At 42.0% G+C, this 23717-nt stretch overlaps 3 protein-coding genes across 4 annotated transcripts; 1 reads left to right on the top strand and 2 right to left on the bottom strand.

Moving 5' to 3' along the window:
- Nucleotides 1-207: 207 nt before the first annotated feature.
- On the bottom strand, nucleotides 208-4890 carry LOC138605224 (transcriptional regulator ATRX homolog). The gene is made up of 2 exons (XM_069677347.1): nucleotides 4031-4890; nucleotides 208-3741 (listed from the first exon to the last, which is right to left on the bottom strand). The coding sequence occupies exons 1-2, from the start codon at nucleotides 4571-4573 to the stop codon at nucleotides 3499-3501; spliced, it is 786 nt and encodes a 261-aa protein (XP_069533448.1). The 5' UTR covers nucleotides 4574-4890; the 3' UTR covers nucleotides 208-3498.
- Nucleotides 4891-5460: 570 nt separating this feature from the next.
- On the bottom strand, nucleotides 5461-19895 carry wdr91 (WD repeat domain 91). 2 transcript variants are annotated; one of them, XM_069677361.1, is made up of 18 exons: nucleotides 19832-19895; nucleotides 18328-18464; nucleotides 17627-17806; nucleotides 17344-17550; nucleotides 17130-17213; nucleotides 15686-15795; nucleotides 11242-11413; nucleotides 10741-10938; nucleotides 10098-10294; nucleotides 9941-9995; nucleotides 9737-9832; nucleotides 7883-7977; nucleotides 7547-7700; nucleotides 7176-7284; nucleotides 6391-6503; nucleotides 6141-6248; nucleotides 5879-5968; nucleotides 5461-5762 (listed from the first exon to the last, which is right to left on the bottom strand). In XM_069677361.1, the coding sequence occupies exons 1-18, from the start codon at nucleotides 19893-19895 to the stop codon at nucleotides 5598-5600; spliced, it is 2334 nt and encodes a 777-aa protein (XP_069533462.1). In that variant the 3' UTR covers nucleotides 5461-5597. The 2 variants fall into 2 exon arrangements, with proteins under 2 accessions (XP_069533462.1, XP_069533463.1); XM_069677362.1 differs by lacking the exon at nucleotides 19832-19895 and adding an exon at nucleotides 19637-19729.
- A 1062-nt stretch (nucleotides 19896-20957) lies between these two features.
- LOC138605042 (sperm-associated antigen 16 protein) lies at nucleotides 20958-23264 on the top strand. The gene is made up of 3 exons (XM_069677109.1): nucleotides 20958-21848; nucleotides 21957-22061; nucleotides 22162-23264. The coding sequence occupies exons 1-3, from the start codon at nucleotides 20958-20960 to the stop codon at nucleotides 22807-22809; spliced, it is 1644 nt and encodes a 547-aa protein (XP_069533210.1). The 3' UTR covers nucleotides 22810-23264.
- The last annotated feature ends 453 nt before the right edge of the window (nucleotides 23265-23717 follow it).

Here is a 23717-nt window from a genome sequence, read left to right as displayed (position 1 = left end):
TGCAAGAAGGCTCTGTCAAAGCATCATGGGAGCTGTAGTTGTTAAACGCCAACCAAATGCTGCCATGTATCTATGAAATGGTGTTCAGATTTTATCGTTCTGAGGCTCCAGCGCTTGTTAGGCATGTATTTTTTGTATATTAAATTAAATTAGCTTTATGTAGTTTACACACTGCTAACTTATGATGTGATAATTTTCAACACAAAATTTGTTGTTCAAAAAAAGAAACTTTATTAATAACAGAGGTGTTTTCAACAGGGCAGGTTGGTCTAACGAGCTCTATACAGCAACAAAAGACCAGAAATACACTGGAAAACAAGTAAATACACAGCACTGATATGTAACTTTAAAGTGTGTTTGTGTTCGTATCATCACTATTCTGTAACACACTAAATCAGATAGTTGATCCAAAAGCAGAAAAAGGCCACAAGGCTCTTTAACAATTAAAAACGTAAATTCAATTTGAGCAGCTGCAGACTCAAAACTGGACTTAAAAAACATTCTTTACTGCTCAGTTTCCTACTAGCTCACAGCTTATTTATGTCAAAGCTCAGAAATCGGCAAAACACGCTGAATAAATGATCAGGGAAGTCTTTCCTCCCATGCTAGTGCACTTAAACACACTAGTACAGAGGGAGAAGGAAGGAAGGAAACAGTGCAGGAAGGGAAGAAAGAGGAAACAAGAAATTAAAGGAATATTTAAATTCTGTTTAGGGACATTATTTGTCCAATTTTTACACAAGCACATGAATGCAGCACTGTAGCAGTCTGTAGCGAGGAAGAAATAAATACAAAAGTAGAAAGAAAGCTTTTAGTTGGGCTGCCCCGATCAGTTCTATACACAGGAAATGCTGTATTTATTCTCCTGTTACATATATATGTTATCGTTTACAAAAATGACTCCTCAGCGAGTGAAAAAATTAAAATGCAATCCATTTCCTGTATTTAAGAGAAATGTCAAGAATCTCTGATATGTATGGATGTAACAGAAATTACACTTTTTGTATCTTTTACAGTCTGAATCTTATTTTGACAGTTCTGTCCATCTTTCCTGTCAGCTGTGATGACATTTTAATGGAAAAAAAAAAAGTTTAATTCAAAATACGAGTTTGGGGTCTGTGTTTTGGTTAGAAATACTGCCAAAGTATGAGATTATCCTTCAGCAATTTTCAATACACGTGCCATCTTTGGTAGTTTTTGGAAATATCAACCTCCTCTTCATTCTACAAATGCAACTGGCCAGGTGTGATCACAGGTCCTAGGTGTGGACTTTTGTTCAACTGGCCCCCCAAACCAACACCAGTTACAGCATTAATAGAGAAGAGGGAAAATGTCCGAAATCGGAAGTAAGTGGACGGCTACAGAAAGATTAAGGAAATTTACCCTTTGTACAAACGTTTTGCAATTGCTGCAGTAGATTGCTTCAGCCAGCAGATGTGAAACAGGCTGTAATGGCTGCAACGTAATGCTCTGGGGCAACTGTGCCTGATCAAAGTTTGTCCAGTAAAAGCCTTTATAGGATAATCTTTTCAAAACATAAAACAGCAGCATCATCTCTGTCTGTGTAGCTTTAGTGTTTTAAATAGTTAGTTCAGATCAAATGCATATGTATTCAACAAAAACACACAAATAACTCAAACTGCTGGCTTTGAAGACAGCAATGTAATGTTGGATTCTGATAAAAAAAAAAAAAGGATCATACAATTAATTTAAGAGGACATTTTTTGATCAGGCGTTGCAGCCTTACAGCCTGTTTAGCAAAGTACTCAAATAATGCAGCGTCTTTTTGTATGTATTCGTCATTTAACCCCAAATTATGTAAAAATAGGGCCCCGGTTTACAAGTACCCGATGTTTAAAATGTGTTGTTTTGTCCAACCAACAGTCCAAAACCCAAAGATATTTGGTTTACAAATATATTAAAGAGAGAAAAGCAGCAAAGGCGAAATGTAATCAAGACGAGACAAGAACTGGACAGAACTACCAAAATAAAATACCCACATTTCTGCAACACTGCCTTTAAACTGTAACAGATAAAAAGCAACTGTACAATAAAATGTACACGTGTTTCAGTTCGTGGCTGAAATCATTCAATCTGAATCCTCTGATGACATCAGCAAGAAGCCTGTCAAACAGTGATGTCATCACACATATAAAAAGTAAGTCTGCTTTGCAGGAACAGTCTTGTTTAATCTCGTTTTGACTAAATGAGAGAGAAGAAAAGTGCAACAAAAAAATATCTTCTGAGTGCTTTTGTTGGGTGTCTAAATACTGCAGTACCCAGAAGCCTCAGCAGATGTTGTCCATCCACACCTGTGAGTCAGAGTTTTAGCACATTCAGAAGAACACTTTGTCGCTGCAGTCAGGAACAGAAGGAGGGTTTGAAGCTCTCTGATTGGATGATTCTTACAGCAAAGCACTCTGGGACTCATATGTCACTTCTCTCCTGCAATGGTTGCAGAAAACAGTCTGATACCTCTGACTTTTTAATCAATAAAGAAACATTCAGCCCTGTGGCATTGTTTGAACTGAGCATGTCCCACAGACAGTCAGCTGACACTGTTGAAACCCCGCCCACCGAGTGGCATACTTAAAGCGTGAACCTTTCTGCTGATCTACTGCCATATTCTCATTTAAAGTAATTGTGTGCATAAATACTTTTAACTCAAGGTCTATCTCCTGTGGAGCTTTTGACCATAACATTTTTAACCCTACGCTGACCAACACTGTCATGACACCGCCATCTTTAGTCCTCGGATTAGGTAATTGCTTGCAGGTCATTTACACAAGATGTGAGCTGCAACTGACGCTTATTATTCAATTAATGTGCATATCCTTTTTACAAATGTTATATGTCTATAACATTTAAAAGAAATACAATGAAAGTTCATTACATTTTCCTGGAGCTCTAAGGTTTGTCCAGCCAACAGTCAAAAACTGAAAGGCTTTACATTTACTAAAATAAAAGAGGAAGTTGTCAGATTTAAGAAGCTGGAACAAACAAATATTTGACATTTTCTGCTGAAAAATTGAGTAAAATTATTAATCGATTATCAAAATAGGATCTTTCTTTACCAGCCATCGCATCTGAAGTAAATGTGGCATTACCAAATACTGCTGGTGAAAGTTACACCTTCCAGTGTAATCTGTGACTTTTGGATATACAGATAAAACTTCCTTGATTGGACATATGTCAGTACATCAGCAGGGGTAGAGCTCTAACAATTATAATGTGAGACTGAACCAGGAGAGTCACGTCTATGTCTGAATCTCAGCATTAAAGCATCAAAGCCCTGTACCAATTCAGCTCCACTTCCTTTACGAAAGAAAAGTCTTCTGCATGTCGCCAAAGACACATTTGTACCTTCAGTTCTTAGTGTTTTTGTTTCTTCTTTAAATGCTGCAAGAGAAAAAAACTGTACAAACTAACAGTTATGAGTCATTTTCAGAATGTTTTTCACATTCAATCTCCATCTTTGTTCTCCATCAGGGTATGGAGCTACTTCTTTCCCTCCTCCTCCTCCTTTTCTTCCTCCTCCTCCTCCTCCTCTTCCTCCTCCTCATCATCATCCTTGTCTTTCTCCTCCTCCTCCTGCTCCTCATCTTTGTCTTTCTCTTCCTCTCCGCCATCTTCATCATCATCTGGAGCCTCTCTATTGTTTCCGTTTTCTCCTCTGCCTCCATCTTTAACATCATCGTCCTCATCCTCAGCATCTTTAGACTCATCCTCATCACCTCCTCCCTGAAAATAGAAACAGAAACACTTTCAAGACTTTTGTATAAGAGGGATTCATTTCAGACAATCAAACATGAAAATAAGGATACATTTGTGTGAAGAGGATGGGCTGATGTGTCACTGCCATTTAAATGTTTCCATTAATATCAATATTTACCAACTTTTATTTACAATGAAGTCAAGATAGTTGAGATGTATCATAATTATTAATATTGTTATATGCACATTTAGCTTAAACACGCTGTTTTCAGGCTTAAGTCAATGGAATATATGTGTAATGTGTCAGGAACAGTACCTGCTTTATGCGGTTCCTCCTCCGCTCCGGGACCCGGGCCTTCATCCTCCGGGACAGCGCCAGCAACTTGTTGTGTCTCTGCCTCCTCTTCGCCTTCTCCGCCTCCTCTATCCGCTTCTCCTCCGCATGGTCCGAGTCCGACTCGTCCCGCCGCTGCAGCCTGCTCCGCTTCTTGGGCTGCACCGTCCTCTTCGGCTGGCTCCTGTCCCCCTTTTCTTCATCATCGTCCTCTTCACTGGGACTATAGGACGAGGAGCTGTCGTCGCCTCCCAGGAACGAACGCTTCCTGCGGGTGACCGAGCGGCTGTCATCGCTGGAAGACGCTCCAGAATCGCTCCGTTCCCGGTCCTCCTGCTCGCTGTCCTCCTCCGGGGAGCTCTGGAAATCGGATTGAGATCCAGACGAGGAGGAGGAGGAGGAGAAGGAGCCTTCGTCACTGTCGTCCAGGATGGAGGCGGGTAGGCCGATCTGTCGCTTCTTCGATGCGTCCACTTTGGTTTTCCGCATTGACGCGAACATTTTCCGCTTGTACAAGCTCTCCATGTCTGCACGCGGTACCGGAGCCCAGTGACATTAAACAGAAAACCGAACCAGAGAACCGGACTGTGTGTAAACAAGCTAACAGTGCAGCTAGCTAGCTTGTATCGTCTTCGCGTCACAACAACTGCTGCACGATATTTCTGTTAAAAACTAAATATGGCGTCTGAATTTACCTCCGTGCACTTTTCATTTGATCTCTATTCGCGGAAACGTTCTTTGTGTACGCGTTTTAGCAGGATTTACGTGCTAAACACGGGGCGTTTGGAAAATATTCTTCTTACTGTAGCTAGCTGTCTGTTATTGTTGTTGCTCCAGCTTCTTCTTCACTGGTGGGAGTTTTAGCACAGAGTGTTTGGGCGCCCCTTGTGGCGGAGAACAGCCACTGCTGCTGCAGAGCCTACGTTATTGTTGACACTAGGATTAAATGTAAAATAATAAGGAAAAAATTCAAAAGGAAAGTAGACCAAAATAAAAATACAGTAGAATATAATTAAAATATCAACACAGCTGAAATTAAAATAACAATATGAAATCCTTGAAAAACACAACTGCTGTTACAGACTTTGCTCAGTGGGTCCCCAGATCTTCATCTGCTGGCTGAATAAGTTTGTTAATACCAGATCCATCAATAATGCGCTTTTTTTTTTTTACCGCAGCTGTTTGAAATGTGACAGAAGGAAAGATTCAGGGTCCCGGTATTGTACCTGCTGGCTCACTGGCCCCACATCTGCAAATTCTCCTGAGGGACAGTTCTTGGCTTATTCTGCTGGATGCAGCATTTGGCTGCTTCTTGCTAAGATATTAGTCACAACAACATCATAAGGTGATAACACAACATTTCCTCTGCCAAGAAAAAATAATGATTGCAGCTTAAATAAAGAAACGTGCTCTTATGTTGAACATTCAGTTGAATTTTAATGTGCATTTAGAACAGCTTAATTGTTTTTTGATACAGATGATGTGCTGTATTTATCAGATACTGTTGCTGTGAAAACTAAATCATATACTCTGATGACCAGGTCCTAAGTCAGGACTTTTGCGCCAGAAGCGTGCTCAGTTTGATCTTTCCATCCATGGAGGCAGTGAGGCATGTGCCGCAGTCCACTGCTGAGCACCAATCAACTGTCACCACCGGGGCTTTGTGCCCGCCCAGCGACAGCACGCTCTCCAGAGCTGGCTCCCCATTGGTCAGCTGGAAGAGGGGGACGTGACAGGCAGACGTGAGCAAGTTTAAATGCAATTCTTAGGTTGACTGAACAAGGAGAACAAAACAGACAGAAAGCATTGGACATATTAAAGATGACTTACTCTGTATATGAGTCCTCCGCTGCTGGAGCAGGTCAGGACGTGCTGACCTTCAGAGTCGAAGGCAAAGAGTCGACCTCGAGGAACCTGAACCTGAACAACAGTTCATTCACATATTTATTAAAGATGTATTACTACATTTATCTTTTTCACTCTTATACCTAATATTTCATTAGCTGGATTTATCTTCATTTAATTTATTATAACTTTAACATTTCTGGTGCTTTATCAAAATGGCTACAGGGAGAAGGCAAACACAACTCACCTGTTTGTAGCCGCTGTACCCTGACAGGACGAAGGGCCCGGTGGCGTCCTGAGGTAAAACCTGCTCTGACTGCTTCACCCCGCACCGATGGATGTTCCACTGGATGAACTGACACAGGAAAACACACAGATTTATCCCCTTTACACATTCTGCTATAGTGGTTAAAAACCAACCATGTAACGCCCTGTGACATTACAAAAGGCCTGCAGGATCCGCCATGATGGATTCTCCACAAAATAAACACACACACCTTTCCATCCTCTCCGATGCTGAAGACGGTGTTTTCATCGTAGCTGAACTCCACGCTGTAAACTTCTCCGTCGTGAGCTCTCCAGCTCATAGCGCTCTCATACCGCTGCATGTCTACAACAGACCATAAAGAGGGCTGTGAGATCTCTGATTACATGTTCATATTACAGAAAGTGCACCAGCGTTTAAATTTAAATTCATGATCTGGGACTTGAATTAAGCAAAAAGGTACTCAAGAGGCGACTTGCAAACCTGCAGGGTACTGAGGTAACGGTGAGGAGTTATTTAAAAGTTGATGCACTTACACAAAAACATTTATAATATTTCACAAACACAAGCGTTCTTATTTTCACTCATAACATCTGCTGGAAAGGCGGACAGCCTTTTGTCCTGTGATACTGGTTGTGTATATTTGTATTGGTTCTGATCAAGCACACGTAGCTCTCGCCTCCATTAAGCAACTGACTCGCTAATTTGAATGTCATTTATTTGTTACTCGGGTCTTCATGTACATGTTTATGTCAACCTGCTAAGCTTCAGGTGTTTTGGTGCGACCAGTGAAAATGTTTAGCGGCATTAATCAGATTTTTGGCCCAATCTGAGGTCCTGCAGGTAAGAATGGATCTCTTTGGGATATTTCACTGTTAGTCAGAAAAGTCATTTTGAGATCATGTACCAATGAATGTCTTCTGTTTGTCATTCTACATCGTAATAAAGCGATCTTAAATAGTCAACAGAGGAAGCTACAATGAACAATCATCAGTTGCATCGCTGATGAACACTGACCGAACAGTCTGATGAATCCGTCCGCAGCTCCGGTCACCAGCAGGTTCCCATTGTGGTTGAAGGCTGTGCAGTTGATGGGTACTGGTTCAGGTTCTAAAGAGAACTGGACCTGAGAGACACACACAGAACACTGATTAGAACACGAATACTGAAACAAGCTAATCACAAGCATGCTAACACTATTATTCACTAATAACATCAGTTTACACACATTATGTTTTAATCCTGTTAGCAACGTTAGCATAGCTGACTTTCACATAGAGCTTATTTAGCATATTCAAAGTTAGTTTGCCATATAAAGCCCCAGCTGTGAGCATGTTAACATCACAACATTAACGATGTGGGAATAACCGCTAACAGTTTTGAGTTACCTGTTGTTTGACAGTCTTTGTGTCCCACAGCAGCAGCTGTCCTGACACCGGTATAGGAAGTCGAGGAGCAGAATCGAGGCTCCCCGATCGACTGAGCGCTGCAGCTGAGCAGACGAACGATGAGCCGCTGGGACTGCAGGCTAAAGACAAGATACTGACAGACAGCAGAGAAACATAAGAATCTGTACTGCAACAAAAACGTTATTCATTTCCACACACTATGTAAATCTGAAGCGTTAACCAAGTTTCCAGGTTATTCTAGTCTACTCTAACATTACTTTCCAATACTACACACCAAAGAGTGACACAGTACAACAGACAGACACTCAGATTTACCGTGGATGAGTTTCATCGATGTTCATCTCATAGAGATTCTTCTTGGCTTCTGTATCGTAGAGCCGCACTGTGCCAACACCGCTGCCGAGTAATAACTGACCAAAACACACAGAAAACATTTTATGTCAGCTAAACATTGACTCACATTAGTCCTTCCCTAAACTTAGTCCTTGTTAGGAATGTAAAATACTAAAAGACTTTGCATATTATATTTTATGATGCGTGCCTGTATCGATTTAAAAAAAAACACTGCATCAATTTTTGAGACTGTGATACAAATAAAAGCTGGATTTATTGGAGCGTTTGTCCCGGTCGCTCACAGTAGGTGTGTGATGTGTTACGCAGACAAAAAAAGCCTCAAAACATTGCAACTGTCATTTCAACTTTTTGGTTGCAACAATCACAGAAAAAGCCTGCCATATCCTGGAGGGACTGATTACTGCAGCATCTTATGGAAGTTTGGACATGTGACAGACAAAACCATCCCTGATGTTGCTAACTCTAAAAATTGGGGAGATTATAATCTGTCACACATGGGCTAAAGGCTATGTGATGTTTAGGGTCAGAGAAGTAGTTAGGGTCAGAGCGAGTATCTGGTGAAACGATTTCAATCACGATGCAAGGGTTGACATCAGGAAGTTGCTAAGGGGATGACTAACAGTTTTCAACATGGATAAATAATCAGTATACAGTACAGAGTTTCCATAAAGACTGTAGTAGGAGGCTGGATTAGGTAGCTCATGAAACATAGACAATCACACCGGAGCCTCTTTAGCATGGATCAGCTGAAGGGAGCAGAAAAAAGGTACATCTCTAGCATGCAGCGTTCCAGAGATATTAAAGAAACAGTAAACCATGCCTTCTGATGTTTATGCAACATTGCAGACCACAGGGGATCAATATTATTATAATATTATTATAATATTGAATATCAAAGAAGGAAGTTTGGTGACATGAATGATGAATTCACGCACACGGGTAGATAGGATGATTGGTAAGATTGGCAGAAAAGCAATCTCAGATCACATTGGCTATAGCCTGAGACGATACAGCCTCTGGGGACACCGGTGAACGTGCTTGGCGGTAAGTAATAATCGACTTCCCGTCAAGACTTCCTTTTCTGCGTGCAGCATTGTTACAGAAAGAGAAACCGTGTTCCTGTGATTTACTTCTTATTAGCGGGTCTTACCTTTGCCCAAACTTCAGCATCATGATGCAGATTCGTAAGAAGTAAAAATCCAAGCTTTGTCAGGTCTGTCCTCAAGAGGAGAAGAAAACTTTGAAAATGCTCGTGTGTTGAACGGAGGTCGGATCGATCTGATGCATTTGAGGAAGTCAGGAAATCTTAATGCTGAACGGCTTTCGTGACACAGCGTCAAGGGAATTCATCTCAAGTTAAATTTAGATCTAGAACAGATTGTTAGCTGAACTTGCTGCAGATGTCTGTATATAGAGATTAATAAGAAGATAAATCGTCGTCAGATCACGCTGATGGGAGCCGGGGTGGCATTATGGCGGATTGCATTCCGCCTGCTTTTGCTCTCCACACGGACTGTTTTTCTTGGATACGCCGCAGCCTGCTGATACGTGATTAGTCAATCTTACTTGCCTTCCCGGAAATCCACGTCCCTGCCTACAGATTCTACATTTCTATGTAGCAATTCTATGTAGAAAAGTAGCAATTGGCAATTGGTTAAAATTGCAAGGTCAAGAAAAAGTTGGTTTTTTTTGCTTAGTTTTCCTTCTTTATAGTTTTATCTTTTGCACTTACATGATTTTATATGTTTTTTTAGAAACTGGTATAATGCCGTTTCTCCATACTGAATCAATGTGCAGTGTTTCTCTTGGTCGTACCAGTCTGTCCGGTTTTGTGGCCCACTCCAGAGACAGCAGAGGAGACTTGGACATGATGGTGGCTTTGGTCTGCATGATGGGGTTGAATGACCACACCTGAGGAAGACGACGAGGAAGAAAGCTTTATCATGTGTTCCCATAAGTTATGTTAGGGAATATCAATTTACATCATACATCCACAAAGGAAACATGCTGCAGACTCACCTTGATGACTCCGTCTACGTCCAAACTGGCAACCCGGCGACCAGAACTGTCAACCCTGGAAAACAGAACGAGTAGGGGTGGATAAGAGGAGAAGATGGTGTTCGATCTGTGATATGTATGAGAAGGACCAGTTAGCTGAACTGGGAGAGGGTCAGACCTGCAGTGCATGATGGAGGAGTGGTGCTCCACGTACTCCTCCTGGCTGAGTTTAATGAAAGGCTGTTCCGTTGACAGACCTCCTCCCTCTGCTCCTCCCCCACTGCTCCTGCTGTTTGAGGGCGAAGATTCAGGAGGTTCGCTGGACGTCTCTGCGACAGACTCTACCTCCCCAGCCTCCCCCTTCTTCTCTGGTGTCTGAAGACAACACATCGAGGGATGTTGTGTAAAGTGAATTAACGTCGAGTCAAAGGAAGTATTTTCACAATCCAAATTTCCAATGATTCACCAACACTGAATGGAATAGCTGCTCATAGCTCAGATAAAGGGTTTGGTAGCATGCTAGCTAACTGGTAACCTCCTGGAGATGGTTAGCTAAAATTAGCGAGATAGCTTGCTTGCTTCCTATAACTTAGATAATTACTAGTTTGCAACCAGGCGAAGTCTGTCCCAATCAGACAAGAATTTATACCAGTTACTTAAAGGGAATATTTTGGTAGCACTGACTCCACGCATGAAAGTCACTAAGACCACCTGTTCCCAGGTAAATACCTCCTGCGTCCAGTCTCCATGCTAAGTTTTAAACTTAGTTTTATAAGACATGGATTGGTATAAGGATTATCTAACACGTAGCCTTCAGGTACCTGCGATGGTGGTTTGGAGAAAAGCTCCTTCCTCTCTTTCTCATGGTCCTGGATTCTCTTGTGTCGGGAATGTGTGGGCTGGTTTGTTGACTGGTTTGCAGATGGTTGGGACTGGGAGCTCACAGCTTCACTGGCTGATACCTGGCTGGAAACCAGCTTAAACTCCTTGGCTTGGACCGCCTCTTTTGACTTGGCAGGCTAGAACCGAAGAAATACTTTTAGAGACAGAAGATGATCTCAAGTCAGAACTTCGTTAGCCACATACAATGTTGAGGGCCTCCAAAATGGCTGCCTTAAGAAGATTACAACCAAAGAAAAGCACGACTGGAACGTCAGCGTAAGCCCCTGCAAGTGTCTGAAGCGTAGACTGTTCTTAGGACGAGGACGTGGCCTCTTGAGGATTAGAGGAACTGCAGCTGTACACATCTTAGTTCTGTGGCCACGAATAACTACTTCTTCCAACATCCAACCCTTTGAACTCAAACTGAAATTTGCTCTCACTGGATTGATTGGTGGGTCCTTCCTGCCCACTGCTACCTGGCTTGGCGAGGACCCTGTGGTGACATGTGGTGGTTTCCCCGGAGTGCGTTTGCCCTGTGGTAGGAATGTAGAGAAGAAGTTTCTGGAAGGAGTGTTGGTGGCGCTGACAGTTCGGGTGCTTGACACCAAGTCCCTAAGAGGGTGGAGGGAGAGAGCAGAAACGTACAAAGGGTTAACAACAAAGCACTAAATGAGTACAAATGAACAAAAGAACTCAAAATTTAGAAACTGGTAAGAGCAGAACAAAAACCTTGTCTTAACTCCATCCGTTTACACTTCCACCGGTGTTGGAGGAGCCCACAGTTTTGAGCAACCATCCAAAACAAACCCTACGAGTCAGCGCCAAGGACAAGATGTTGATGACTCACATGAAACCACCATTAACCCACAACAGAAGACAAGCCTATCCCAGCTGTCATTGATCGCCAGAGACAGACAAACTCTCACGCTCACTCTCACACCTACGGACAGTTTAGAGTCACAGATTCACCTAACGAGTCTTTGGACTGTGGGAGGAAGCCGGAGTACTCGGAGGGAACCCGCCTGCACAGGGAGAACTTGCAAACTTGTGCACAAACTGGGATTCAAAATAGGAACCTTCTAGCTGTGAGGCAAGAGCCCTAACCAGCCCTGTGGTGCAAATATCAACTAAATGTCCCAAAAAGTCGAAGTAGCAGCAGCTTTAAACCATGGCAGGTGAAGAGGCTGCAACAAGATGGTGCGATTCAGTCAAACTTCAAACGACCGCCTCTTGCGTTGCTCCACACATCAGATTAATTCGTGCTTGCAGGGTTAATTGGTAATCTACTGTGTCTTGCTAGCTAACTGGCAACATGTTAACCAGTAAAGAACGTACTAGCGCTGGTTGGTCCAGGAACTTTTCAGTTCAGCAAAGGTCAGCACCCGGGGCGGATTGGGAAAAAAATTTGGCCTTTGCAATTTTCGTCAATTTGAAGGAGTCCAGTGTCGATGATGGAGTGTACCACTGTACCTGCCTTAGAGTAGGCTTTCAGCAGCTTTAACACTTTTCAGATGGGCTGTTCCAACATCAGTTGGGCCACAGCTGCCTTTTTCCCCACATCGCTGGAAGTCTTGCAGCTCATGTAGTGGATCGGCCCACTTGACATTTGCCAGAACTGACAGATTGCCAGTCCAAGCCTACACAGCTGAAGAAAGTTTGCTGTCGAACTACGGTGTAAAAATTGTGTGTTGGTTGGTTGAAACCGGGGCAAAATATTTCTTGAGATTTCGCCCTCATACAATATTTTCTGTTTTAATGCTCGTGGGACTGAGTCTCAATGTTTTCCTCATCGGGACAAACCACTGGACAGCGGATGAGACAAACAACGACTTCAAAGGCAAAAACAGAGGCAACAACAAACGTAATGGTGAGGTGCTGGGGTAGCCTTAAAAGGTGCAACATGGGGAGTGGTTTTCCATGTGAACTGACAGGTAACAGGTGTTACTTACCTCAGTGATGTGGTGTAGGTTTGATGTTGGACAAAACAACTTTACTGTTTGTTTTTACAAATCTTATCTACCCATATCTGTATGTCTGCATGTGGGACTTAGCAGCTGTTGGGGTTGTTATCTATTGCCACAGGAAGTTGTTGGGGCAGCAACAGGAAGAGGAAAGTTTGCACCAAATTAAACTTCACTGCAGTCACCAAACTGCTTCCAGTGATTAGAGGAAGAATAGATTCCCAGCAATAATAAGGACGAAGCTCTTCCACAGGGAAGATGGTATACATGTTGTGTGTAGACATTATTGACAAAGAGAAGTGAGAAAAACTACTGTAAGAATAAAGACAGAGAAAAGGAATATGTCTGTTTTTAGTTATGATAGTGGGTGGTCCTTGGAAATTGAATGCCAGTCTGCCCACTACTTTGGCTCAGACTGAAACATCTTTTGGACGGGTTATCATAAAATGTGTACTGACATTTACGGTTCCCAGAGAATGAAGCCCACTGACTTTGGTTATTCCCTGTTCCTTGTTGGAGCCTTTACAGTGGACAACACTATACAAAATCTTTGCATACAACTATGCCAAGTTGTGGTTGCTTTTCTATATTACTTTTTTACTTAATCCATTTGTTGAAAAAAAACATTTTATGGCAATCTGACTAAAAAGCTGTATGTGTGTGTTGGGTCTCGCTGCAAGAAAAAAGGACGTGTATGTTTCTGATATTTTATTTCCTGGCAAGACGTCTTTGGACACTTTAACAGTCTGTAACTTTAAAGTCATTTGTGTGTATAAGGTTATTGTACTTATGTACTTTACTTACAGTATATAAGTATGCTTTTTGGCACCATCTTTTTTGTTCTCTCTCTTTCTCTATACCTCTCTCTCTGTCTGAAAACTCAATAAAAACAATTGACATAAATTAAAGTCTTTAACTTTTACCACCAAGGGGTTTTATTTGCAGGAGGAATGGCAGTATTTCTTGTTACGCTGACGACGTCATACTCTATTTGAGTGTTGATCCTGATGAAAATCATCGTCTTTTCCACATACTAGGCTCAAATACTGCTGTGCGTTACTCTTAGGTCTCCCATAAAGCATTAAGGGTCTCGAGATGATACAAAATGCTACACTGGCTTCCAGTTGTGCAGATTCAGACCAAACGTGTATGAGCAGAAATATGTGCGTGATAATGATTGTGTCAAAGGCCAGGTCAATGTTGAATTAAATTTTGCTGTGCAGTCTTGCAAAAAAATCAGTGTAGTTCATACACTGAGCACAACTGGGATTATCTTAACTACATCTAGAGAGCACACGGGGGGTGTGAGACAACGCAGCAGGCCTTCTTCACATCTAGTCCTTTGATGTCGGTGTGGTCCTCAGACAAAAACTAGCTATTCACATGACTAGACTCAAGACTAAACGTGATCTGACTCAGGGGTTGGGCTGAGCTGTGAGTGCTGCTCGACTCTGGATTAACCGGCTTGAGGAGCTAAGTCGCTCCAAATCAGTATGTTCTTTATAAATCACGTCAAACTCAAATCACGTTAAACTTATTTGCCTACCAATAATTTTGCATCTTTTTCTGGGCTTGACATCTGATTAGATCTATATTTAGGTTGTTATAAGTTGTATTAATTGTAAAATGTATTGAAGTTGTCAGCCCAGTCTACAGTTCTGTATCTATGGAAGCCCGTTTCTGCCACTGGGATGAAAAAAACAACTATCCTGTAAGTCATTATATTAAGAAACTTTCTCAATACTTTGACTCAGTTTTTCAATATTTTTAAAGTAACTCAAAATTATGAGAAACTATTTCAATATTTCGAAAAAAAATATTATAATAAAAAAATGGATCGTACGGACAAGAAACAACAATTCATCAGGTGAATTGTTTATTTGGCAACAACAATTGCATCACAGCACACAGTGTAGAAAGAGCGGTAAGACCGTACCATTAACAATAATTTAGTTAAAAACTTTTAAAATAGATATTTTAGACGAATAAATAAAATAAAAAACAGCCGTTTTCTCTGCTTTAAAGTGCCTTAAAAGAGTTTTCTGGATGAAAAACTATTACCAATGATAATATATAATAAGGAATAGAAAAAAAAATCCTGCTGTTAATTAGTTTCTCCCTTATTGATGCTGTTTCTATGGAAGACAATAAACACCAAAAACATTATTACAAGTTAACTAGAAATCCTGAAAATGGCGTCAGAACTCTTATTTGAGGCTAATTTCTCGTACGTCTCTGACAGTGCTCACTGTTGGGACAAATGTTCTACGTTATCCCTCCCTCAATTCTGAAATAAAAAGCAGAAACCTTTAAGTAGCTTTAGCAGAGAACTTTGGTACTCTTCATGTAGCAGGAGATTCAGTTCTGTACAGTCGACATTGTAAAACCTTTAAAATAAAACACCAGTAAAACAAGCTAACATGCTAAAGTGCTAACGCCATAAACGTCCCCTGTGTCTGTCCTGTGTTTTGTTTAAGACATAAAAAGACGAAGAGAAAACTGCGATGGACAGAAGGAAATTATGCTCTGCACGAATAATAACCTTTCAGAAAGAACGAGCAAGATGGCTGCCATCTGTAACAACACATAACACGTTTTTTTGTGCTTAAGCGGAGATAAAACCAGAGCTTATTTCAGACCTTAGTTTACCTCGTATCTGTATTTTAAATCACTGATTTCCACAGATTCTAATACATAAGAAAAATAATACTGTCGATTCATTTAAAGCATGGCAGCCATCTTTGGTGCACTAAAACATTGCCAGACAACCAATAAATAACAAATAAATACAATAAAATCATAACTTCAGTTTGGTTAAAAGCATTATAACGAGTCCACTTAATGATCGTAAAAAGCCTGACAGAGTGGCAGCCATCTTAGTCGGAGTCAGTCATCAGTAAAGACAGTGATGTTAGTGTCTCACAGCTCTGTGTCTCCCAGGCGGTCCATGTTCTGCACGTAGACCGGCAGCTTGTGGTGGACCACCTCGTCTCCTTGTCTCAGGTCCCGACTCTCCGTCTGCAGGGCGAACACCTGGAAGGCAGGAGACGACACGCAGGTTAGATTCAACAAAGACAAAAATTAGATCACAAATCCAGCAAACCGAACCTCAGCAAAAATCTTCTGATCAAATGAGCGTAAAGAAAATGAACACAGACTTCTGACAGGTGAGAGGAGGGTAAATATGTCAACACCTGGACAGGTCACCTGTCAATCACAGGGCTGACACACAGAGACAGACAACCTTTCACGCTCACGTTCACACCTACGGGCAATTTAGAGTCACCATGAACCTAACGAGCATGTCTGTGGACTGTGGGAGGAAGCCGGAGAACCCGGAGGGAACCCACGCATGCACGGGGAGAACATGCAGACTCCACACAGAAAGGCCCACTACGTCTGGACTTCTAGCTGTGAGGCTACAGTGCAAACCACTGCACCACCGTGCAGCCCTTCAACAATACACACAGATATGAAATGAATAACTGGAGATATTGCACAAAGGCTGAGTCTTAATTTTGAAGACGTTTTTTGAAGTTTTAGTTATCCCATTTGAAACTGTAAATTGATTCCTTAAAGTGATAATCTCAAAGATGTTCATGTAAATAAATGTCTGTTAAGTCTCTGTCTATCTCTGAATGAGGTAACACAATGGTGACTGAGCCTATGGCCCACTGATGAAAGCCTTTGCATTTGCAGTATATAGTATTATTATGGGCTGGGTGTCTGTGGCGGCGCCCAGTTAGTGACGCGTTTCCCATCAGCCAGCAGTGGTTGGTCTGCCAGAGAGGGTAGGCGGAGCTAAGCGGCTGCTTTTCCGCTCTCTGCAAGTGTTGCGAGTAAACAGTAATCTACTATGGCTGAACAAACAAAGAAAAGATGGATGACTACAGATACAACTTCAACAAGAAGTGAAAATCCAAAGAAGAAGAAACAAACTCGACGCTCAGATGAAGCAAACAGTCTGAAAAGGAAAGCGACCGTCAGCCAGGAAAATCAATGATGAGATTCTCTTTTGAATCTAATAATATCCACTATGAACAGAGAGATATTTTAAAGATAAAGATGGGACTCTTCAATCAAAGGATTGTACTTTATAAAGTAAATAAAGGGTAAACAGGGTGACTTTGTTGACCAAATGATGTTCCTTCTTTAAAAACAGGAGATTGGACTGAGTTTGAAATAAATAAAGGGATATTGTTAAACTAAATGAAGAGACTTTGAAGACTCAATGTCTTCTCAAACTAAATATTGGCATAACTGACTAAATTGTGAAACTTTTTATCACTGACTGAAACTTTAAGAAGAGTTAAAACATATATATGAGAAAACTGTTTACAGCTAATCTAAAATAAGTGTTTTCCTACCAGCTGGCGGAGCTGTTCGTTCTCTTCCGTCAGGCTCGTCGTCCTCTGGACCTCAGCATCAAAGCTCAGCAGGACCGGCTGGGGTGGGAAACAGTTAAGGACTGTACACAGCAGAGTTTAACACAGCCTGGCTCCTGCTAAAGCTTCAGACATGCATCATCACTACTAATCCAAAACAAGATGCAAACTGGACATTAAAGTGCTGAAGGATATGCATACACTGGAAGAGGACAGACAGGAAGTTGTGCAGTGAAACCAGGAAGGTATCGGCCCACTGGCGGGAGAAGTACGGAGAGAAGGCGGGGTTCTGCTCGGGGGCGGGGATAAACGGCAGGATGAACCAATCCCGCCACTCGGCCTGCCCCTGCAGCTCCAGCGCCTGCCTCTGGAAGAACTCCTGAGTCTTCTCCAGGTTTCCTTTCTGCAGGGATGAAGAGAGTTTAAACTGGTGCTCTGCTTCACCGTACAGTGGGTTTAACTTCTCAACAGGGACTGACCTGGATGGTGTTGATGACGTAGTATCTGTACAGGCTGGTTCTCAGCTTGTTGACAGTGGATCTGTAAACGTCCTCCAGCCTGCAGAACAGACGTCTGTCCAGGTAGAGCCAGTACTCCTTCAGACCAAACAGGTCGAACATCTGGACGAACTGCTGCAGCTGGTCGATGATCTTATCAACCTGAACATAGAGGAGGTTTAAGGTTATTAACAAACCTAAAATAACAGCCGTTACATCACTCTCTTCTAAACCACCAGACCCCATTGACAAATGGGGTCATTTTACATCACAGAACACGCCAGTTGTAATTGTACCGCTGCCTCGACCGGTTAGATTGTTTGTGTTATTGTGTCACTTTGGTGTTTCATATGCGTTGATGCCAAAACATTCTTGTTTAACACACAATGTACCAACACAAGAACTAACTGATTAAGGCACGACAGACCTGCAACTCCTGTTCTGTTTTCTGCAACGTAAAATGACTGTTTTTGTCAATGGAGTCTGGTGGCTTTGAAGAGAGAGATGTAACGCCTGTTTCTGGCTTTAAAAAAAACACCTTTACCGCCTGTTTCACAGCTGCCAGCTGAAACAATCTACTGGAGCAGTCTGCAAACATTTTGAACCTATTATTTATTTACAATCCAGAACATGCATAAATAATGCATAAAAATCCTGGAGATCTGTATTTGCATCAGCCGTACCCTGAAGCCTTTCTCTTTGTCGGCTTTGACCTCGCTGTCCAGGTTTTTCAGAGTGCTGGTGAAGCCGCGATAGATCAGATACTCTCTCACATGCTCGTCCGTCCTCTCCACTGCAGACCCCATGGTGACCTCTGACCCTGCAAGGTAGAATATATAGTGTATCATACAGTTAAACATATATAGTTTCAGTATAATAAATAAGAATATACATGTTTTAGCTAGAGATTGATCCCTCAGGAGAGTGACACCAACTGCTATCTAATTAACTCAGCCTACAAACCAGACCACAGAGCTCTCTTCTTCCCCAAAGATCTTTAAAACTCTGCATTGAACCTATTTAAATAATATTTCTGCAAAATTGCAAGAGGCCAGGGACTGCTGTGGCACTCTCACATAGTCTTATTGATTGAATCATGGCAGATTACTCGGCCTGCTCAATAGAATATCCGACTCTTTCTCTAGAAGGAAATGGATCGCACTGCAATCAATTTTTAACTAAGAAATTTATGTATAGCTCAATTGGTTCAGTGTTACTGTTCATGTTGTCTTTTGTTTTGGAAAATATCTTAAATTTCCTCTAAATAACTGATAAAACAATAAAAGACATCTTTAACATGGTCATCACAACTACTGAACGAATACGGGTAATTCTATTGAACTGTGATGATCATTTCAACATTTATCATTAAGATAAAATATATAATAAACACATAATAATTATCAACAAAACATCATCACATCTTTATGTTGGGTAATTAAAATCACAAAAGCAGCCCAGTGAGCCTTGTTTACACAAACGATCTGTTAAGTATGGCGACTTTCACTCTGTTCAGACACATTATCATATGCAGCATTGTGTATGACCGACTGACTTTTTACGAAACTGCTCTAACGTTATTGAAAGCTTAAGGTATGAGAAAATATTTTCTGTCTGAATCTAACGGTTTCTGCAGTCAGTTCTGATTCATTTCGCTTTCAGTTGCTAAAACCCTTCTAACCAAACTCCATTCAAAAATCCCACAAAACATTACACATGTATAATTAGCTAAACACGTAAGGAAACACAACCCATAGGTAAAGTTAACGTCGCCAAATAAGCTAATTCAGGATATCTGGGTTAAAATTGTGTGTCACGCAAGCTTTACGAAGTGGCAACGATGTGCACCAACAAACAAACGACTTGGGCACATGTTTTATAAGGTGACGAATTCCAGTAACACTCAAGAAGAAATAAAAGTTCTGTGCCGAATTTACAAGCAGATCTTCGTTGACCAAAAAAAACCTAAGTCGTGACTAAATTATGACCTACCTCTGCTAATAACCAAGATTATCTGTAATTACGCGAATTTTCAGTTGAGTTTGGTTTTCTCGTGCAAGACAAAACGCAAATATCGCCGTTTAACAAAACCATCACCGAGCAAAAGGAATCAACTTTTAAAGATCCAAGCTGGAGCCCAGAGCTGCCCCGTCATGTTCTGAATGTGATAAAATATAAAATACTTACAACAACACTGCACAAACTCTCTTCCTGTTGTGTTCTTCCCCTGACAGTCATGTGACGAGTTCATGTGACGTAGCCAACGGATGTTGAAGCCGGAGCGCCCTCCGGTGGTCAACATGTCACACTGCCGTTTAATTTAAAGACCTCCAAATTTATTACGATTTATTTTGTTTTAATGGTTCAATGTATTTTTATTATTATTATTTAGAGTTTTGGTTCTCTCTCATTTCTATTACACACAAATTGGATGTATACCTCCATCTACATTGTTTAAACTCTCCTTTTAGGATGTTTTGAAATGTTGAACTTTTTTTATTATTATTTGTTACTGAGAAAAACAGCTTCAATGAGAGGTTTTGTTTATTTTGTGAGGGTTTGTCTCTTAAAACACTTTCCTTAAAGATGTATCCATAAATGTAAACCCTCCTATCACTACACTAAAGAGGTCCTAAACACTAAACAGAACTTTCTACACTTTGGCTCGGTGAAACTAGCAATACATTTTGAAATGATTAACATGTAGGCTACTTTTGTTGGCTGTAACATACGGAAGCTCTAAGCAGACACGCTATTTCTATGTTTTCTGCTTTTGCAGCTCTGGGGATACGAGTTATGATCATCTGACATTTCTGTGGTGCAGCGTTATCTCAAGAAAACGAGATAATAAGTCAAGATCTTGAGACAACAACTGAAAATAAATGAGCCGTTATCACGGGAAAACGGAGTAAATAAAATCTACGGATGCATGTCTGCTTAGGGCTTCCGTAGTAACATGCTGCCTGATTTTGATTCTTAATTCCACTTAAATTGGCATTATCATAATTATTATGTTATTTTAACAACCCAACTTAATTCTATTTATTATTTTTACTATTTTTCAGAAAAGCTCTGAGAGAAAAACTGCTGCATAACAAAAACATAAAAAATGGACTCATTGTGAGATTAACAACACAAATCATTGCAAAAAATATTTAAAACATTTGATCTCTTTAATATCTAACAACAGTAATCATTTATAAAAAAGGTGTTACAGGGTTGCTATGGTAACAGGGTACACAACACCCAGCTGCTCTGAACTCCGTTACCCTGGCTACATGTAAACAAAACTCTCAGAGGCAGAGGAGACAAAATGTCAGCACGGAGAAAACAAGGAGAAGAGGAGGAGAGGAGTGAGGAGGACTTTGAGGAGGCCATGAGGGAGGCTGCCTCCTCCAAGGCCTCCAGGAGAAAACCTGAACCTCCCAAACTACAAATTATTCCCAAAATCCCGGAGGCAGTGGACGACTTCCTGAGGAACTTCCTCCGGAGATTCAGGATGACCCGGACTCTGAACAGCTTTGAGGCGGAGTGGTACGGCTCAGCTCAGAAACAGCAGACAGAGTCTCTGAGGATGACATCAGCAGGCGTCTCCTTCATCCCCGATGCTCTCACACACAGGCAGCTCCTCCACAGCGAGATGGAGGAGGTCCGCAGGGAGACCGACCTGCTCAGAGAGGAGGTGCTGGAGGCTGGGGAGAGCCTGGTGAGGATGCAGAGGGAGAGGGACTTCCACAGGTTGCAGTACCGACGAGTTCTAGAGGAGAAAAACAGGCTGATGGAGGATTTCAAACAGCTGAAGAAACATCTGGAGTCCTACGAGCCGGCGCTGAAACAGCTGGACGGCAAATTTCAAGCAGCTCTGACGCAGAAAATGCTCATCAGCTTAGAAAAAGGCCGAGTCAAAAACACCACAAATACACAGCTGAAGCAGGAAAAACCACAAAGCAAGAAAGAGAGAAGCATCTCGAGGAGCAAGAGCGCCGACAAAGCAACCATCAACAGACGACCAAAGTTTCCTGAACCTTACCTGGCTCAGGTGAATTTTGAAACATGCAAAAGTTCCTTCAGCCTGTCCTGCTCCATCAGAGCTCACCAGCTCCCCATCAGCTGCATCGACCTCCACCCGCGGAAACTGATCCTCGCCTCCGCCAGTGACGACCGCAGCTGGAGGCTGTGGGCGCTGCCAGGCAACGGAGAGAAGGTGAGAGAAAAGTGAAGATTAAGGAGGAGACAGAAAAAAACTTTATTTATGAGTGAGGTTCGCACTGTTTGGTGGATGTACTGAAGTCATGTTATTTTACGTTGCCAGGTTGGTCAGATGGTGCTGACAGGTGAGGGTCACTCTGATTGGCTGTCTGGCTGCAGCTTTCACCCTGATGGAGGAAAACTGGCAACAAGCAGCGGAGACTCTACGGTACGTTCATCTCCATTATAAACTCTGAGCAGTAAACGTGTGCGTGAAAGTAAAACATCTTCTCTTCCTGTCGTTGACTCCTGTCTCGTTCTTCCTGCAGGTGCGTCTCTGGGATTTCTCTCGTGGCTGCTGCGTGTTGACCCTCTCCGGTCACACTCAGCCTACCTGGGGCTGCTCCTTCCACACGTGCGGTCACTTCCTGGCTTCCTGCTCTGCCGACAGGACCGCCAAGCTGTGGGACCTGAACAGAGAGAGCTGCCGCCTCACACTGCGTAAACACACCGCCTCCGTCAACACCGTCTGCTTCCTGCCTTTCTCTGACCTCCTCCTCACCTGCTCGGCTGATAAAACCATCGCCATGTGGGACGCCCGGGTGAGTGTCTGCACCTCCACCTTCCAGGGTCACCAGCATCCCTGCAACCACGTAACCTTCAACCTGGCAGGAAACATCACAGCTTCCTGTGACACCGGAGGCACAGTCAACCTGTGGGACATCAGGAAACCATCATTAGCAACAGCAACAGTAGATACGGGGCCAATGGCTGCCAACCAGGTGGCATTTAGCCCATCAGGAAAGATGCTCGCTGCAGCCAGCAGTGACGGTCTGGTCAGATTGGTGGAGGTGGGTTCACTTGTAGTGAGCAGCCTGTCGGGACACAGCGATGCCGTGCAGAGCGTGATGTTCGACCACAAGGGGGAGACTGTGGTGTCAGCAGGGAGTGATGGGTTGATAAACGTCTGGTCGTAACAAAGCAGCAACCTTCAGGACTGCAGTTCCTCTGGTGTCCACTTGAGGCTGTCTCCAGCAGTGAGTCAGTCCCCATAGAGCCCCATGTTAAACTTTACAGCAGAAATAAACATGTTTACAGCCTGGTTCAAAAAACAGTTTGGGTCTCTATAGCTCATTTCTCTCTTCATGACGACTGTACGTGGAGAATCTTTATACAGCTCACCTGTTTATACAGCACTGTAACTGAACCACATTGGAACTATGAATAATCCCAGGTTGGGCAAGAAATCAACTGTGTGAGCCTGCAGTTAAAAATAAACAGGTAGCATCAGGCAGATAAAAACATTAAACTCATCAAAAAAGGAGTTTATTAATTACAAATAATCTGCTCAAAATCCATACTGCTGCTCCTTTACATAAACATTGTGCTGTTAAAGTGTTAAATGTAATAATGTAATGTAATAAAATATAAAAACGTCCAAAGATATGTCTCTTTGTTTTGGGCTTAGTTCAGTATACTCAGTGACAGAAACAGGGACACGTATGTGTAGGGAAATGGGAGCTATAGGAAGCTGTTAAACTCTCTACATGGATTTTTTACCTGTCTTCGTAAAATCTGTCTTTTAGAAGTTTCCCAACTTTATATGAACTACTTTGTTCTCTTTGGACTCATTTCAAAACACCTCAGTGACTTTTAATAAAATAAAACCATCGTTTTGTTGCTGAATGTTTACAAAGACGTTTAAGGAGAGTTGTGAAAGAAGCTTTATTCACGTTAAAGTCGAGGTGAAATGAAAAATGTCATTTTAATCCTTTTTGATCACATCCGCGGTAATATTGTGCATCTATTTGACAATACAGGCCAAAAAAATACAGAAAATCCATTTCTTCCTATTCTTATATCAAAATCCGATCATTTTTTCTTC

Source organism: Semicossyphus pulcher, unplaced genomic scaffold (genome assembly GCF_022749685.1).
Source record: "Semicossyphus pulcher isolate SPU_LCO1_2020_fin unplaced genomic scaffold, fSemPul1.0.p SCAF_28, whole genome shotgun sequence".
NCBI lineage: Eukaryota > Metazoa > Chordata > Actinopteri > Labriformes > Labridae > Semicossyphus > Semicossyphus pulcher.
The sequence above is the reverse complement of the archived record's forward strand: the minus strand, read 5'-3'. Positions and strand labels throughout refer to the sequence as shown.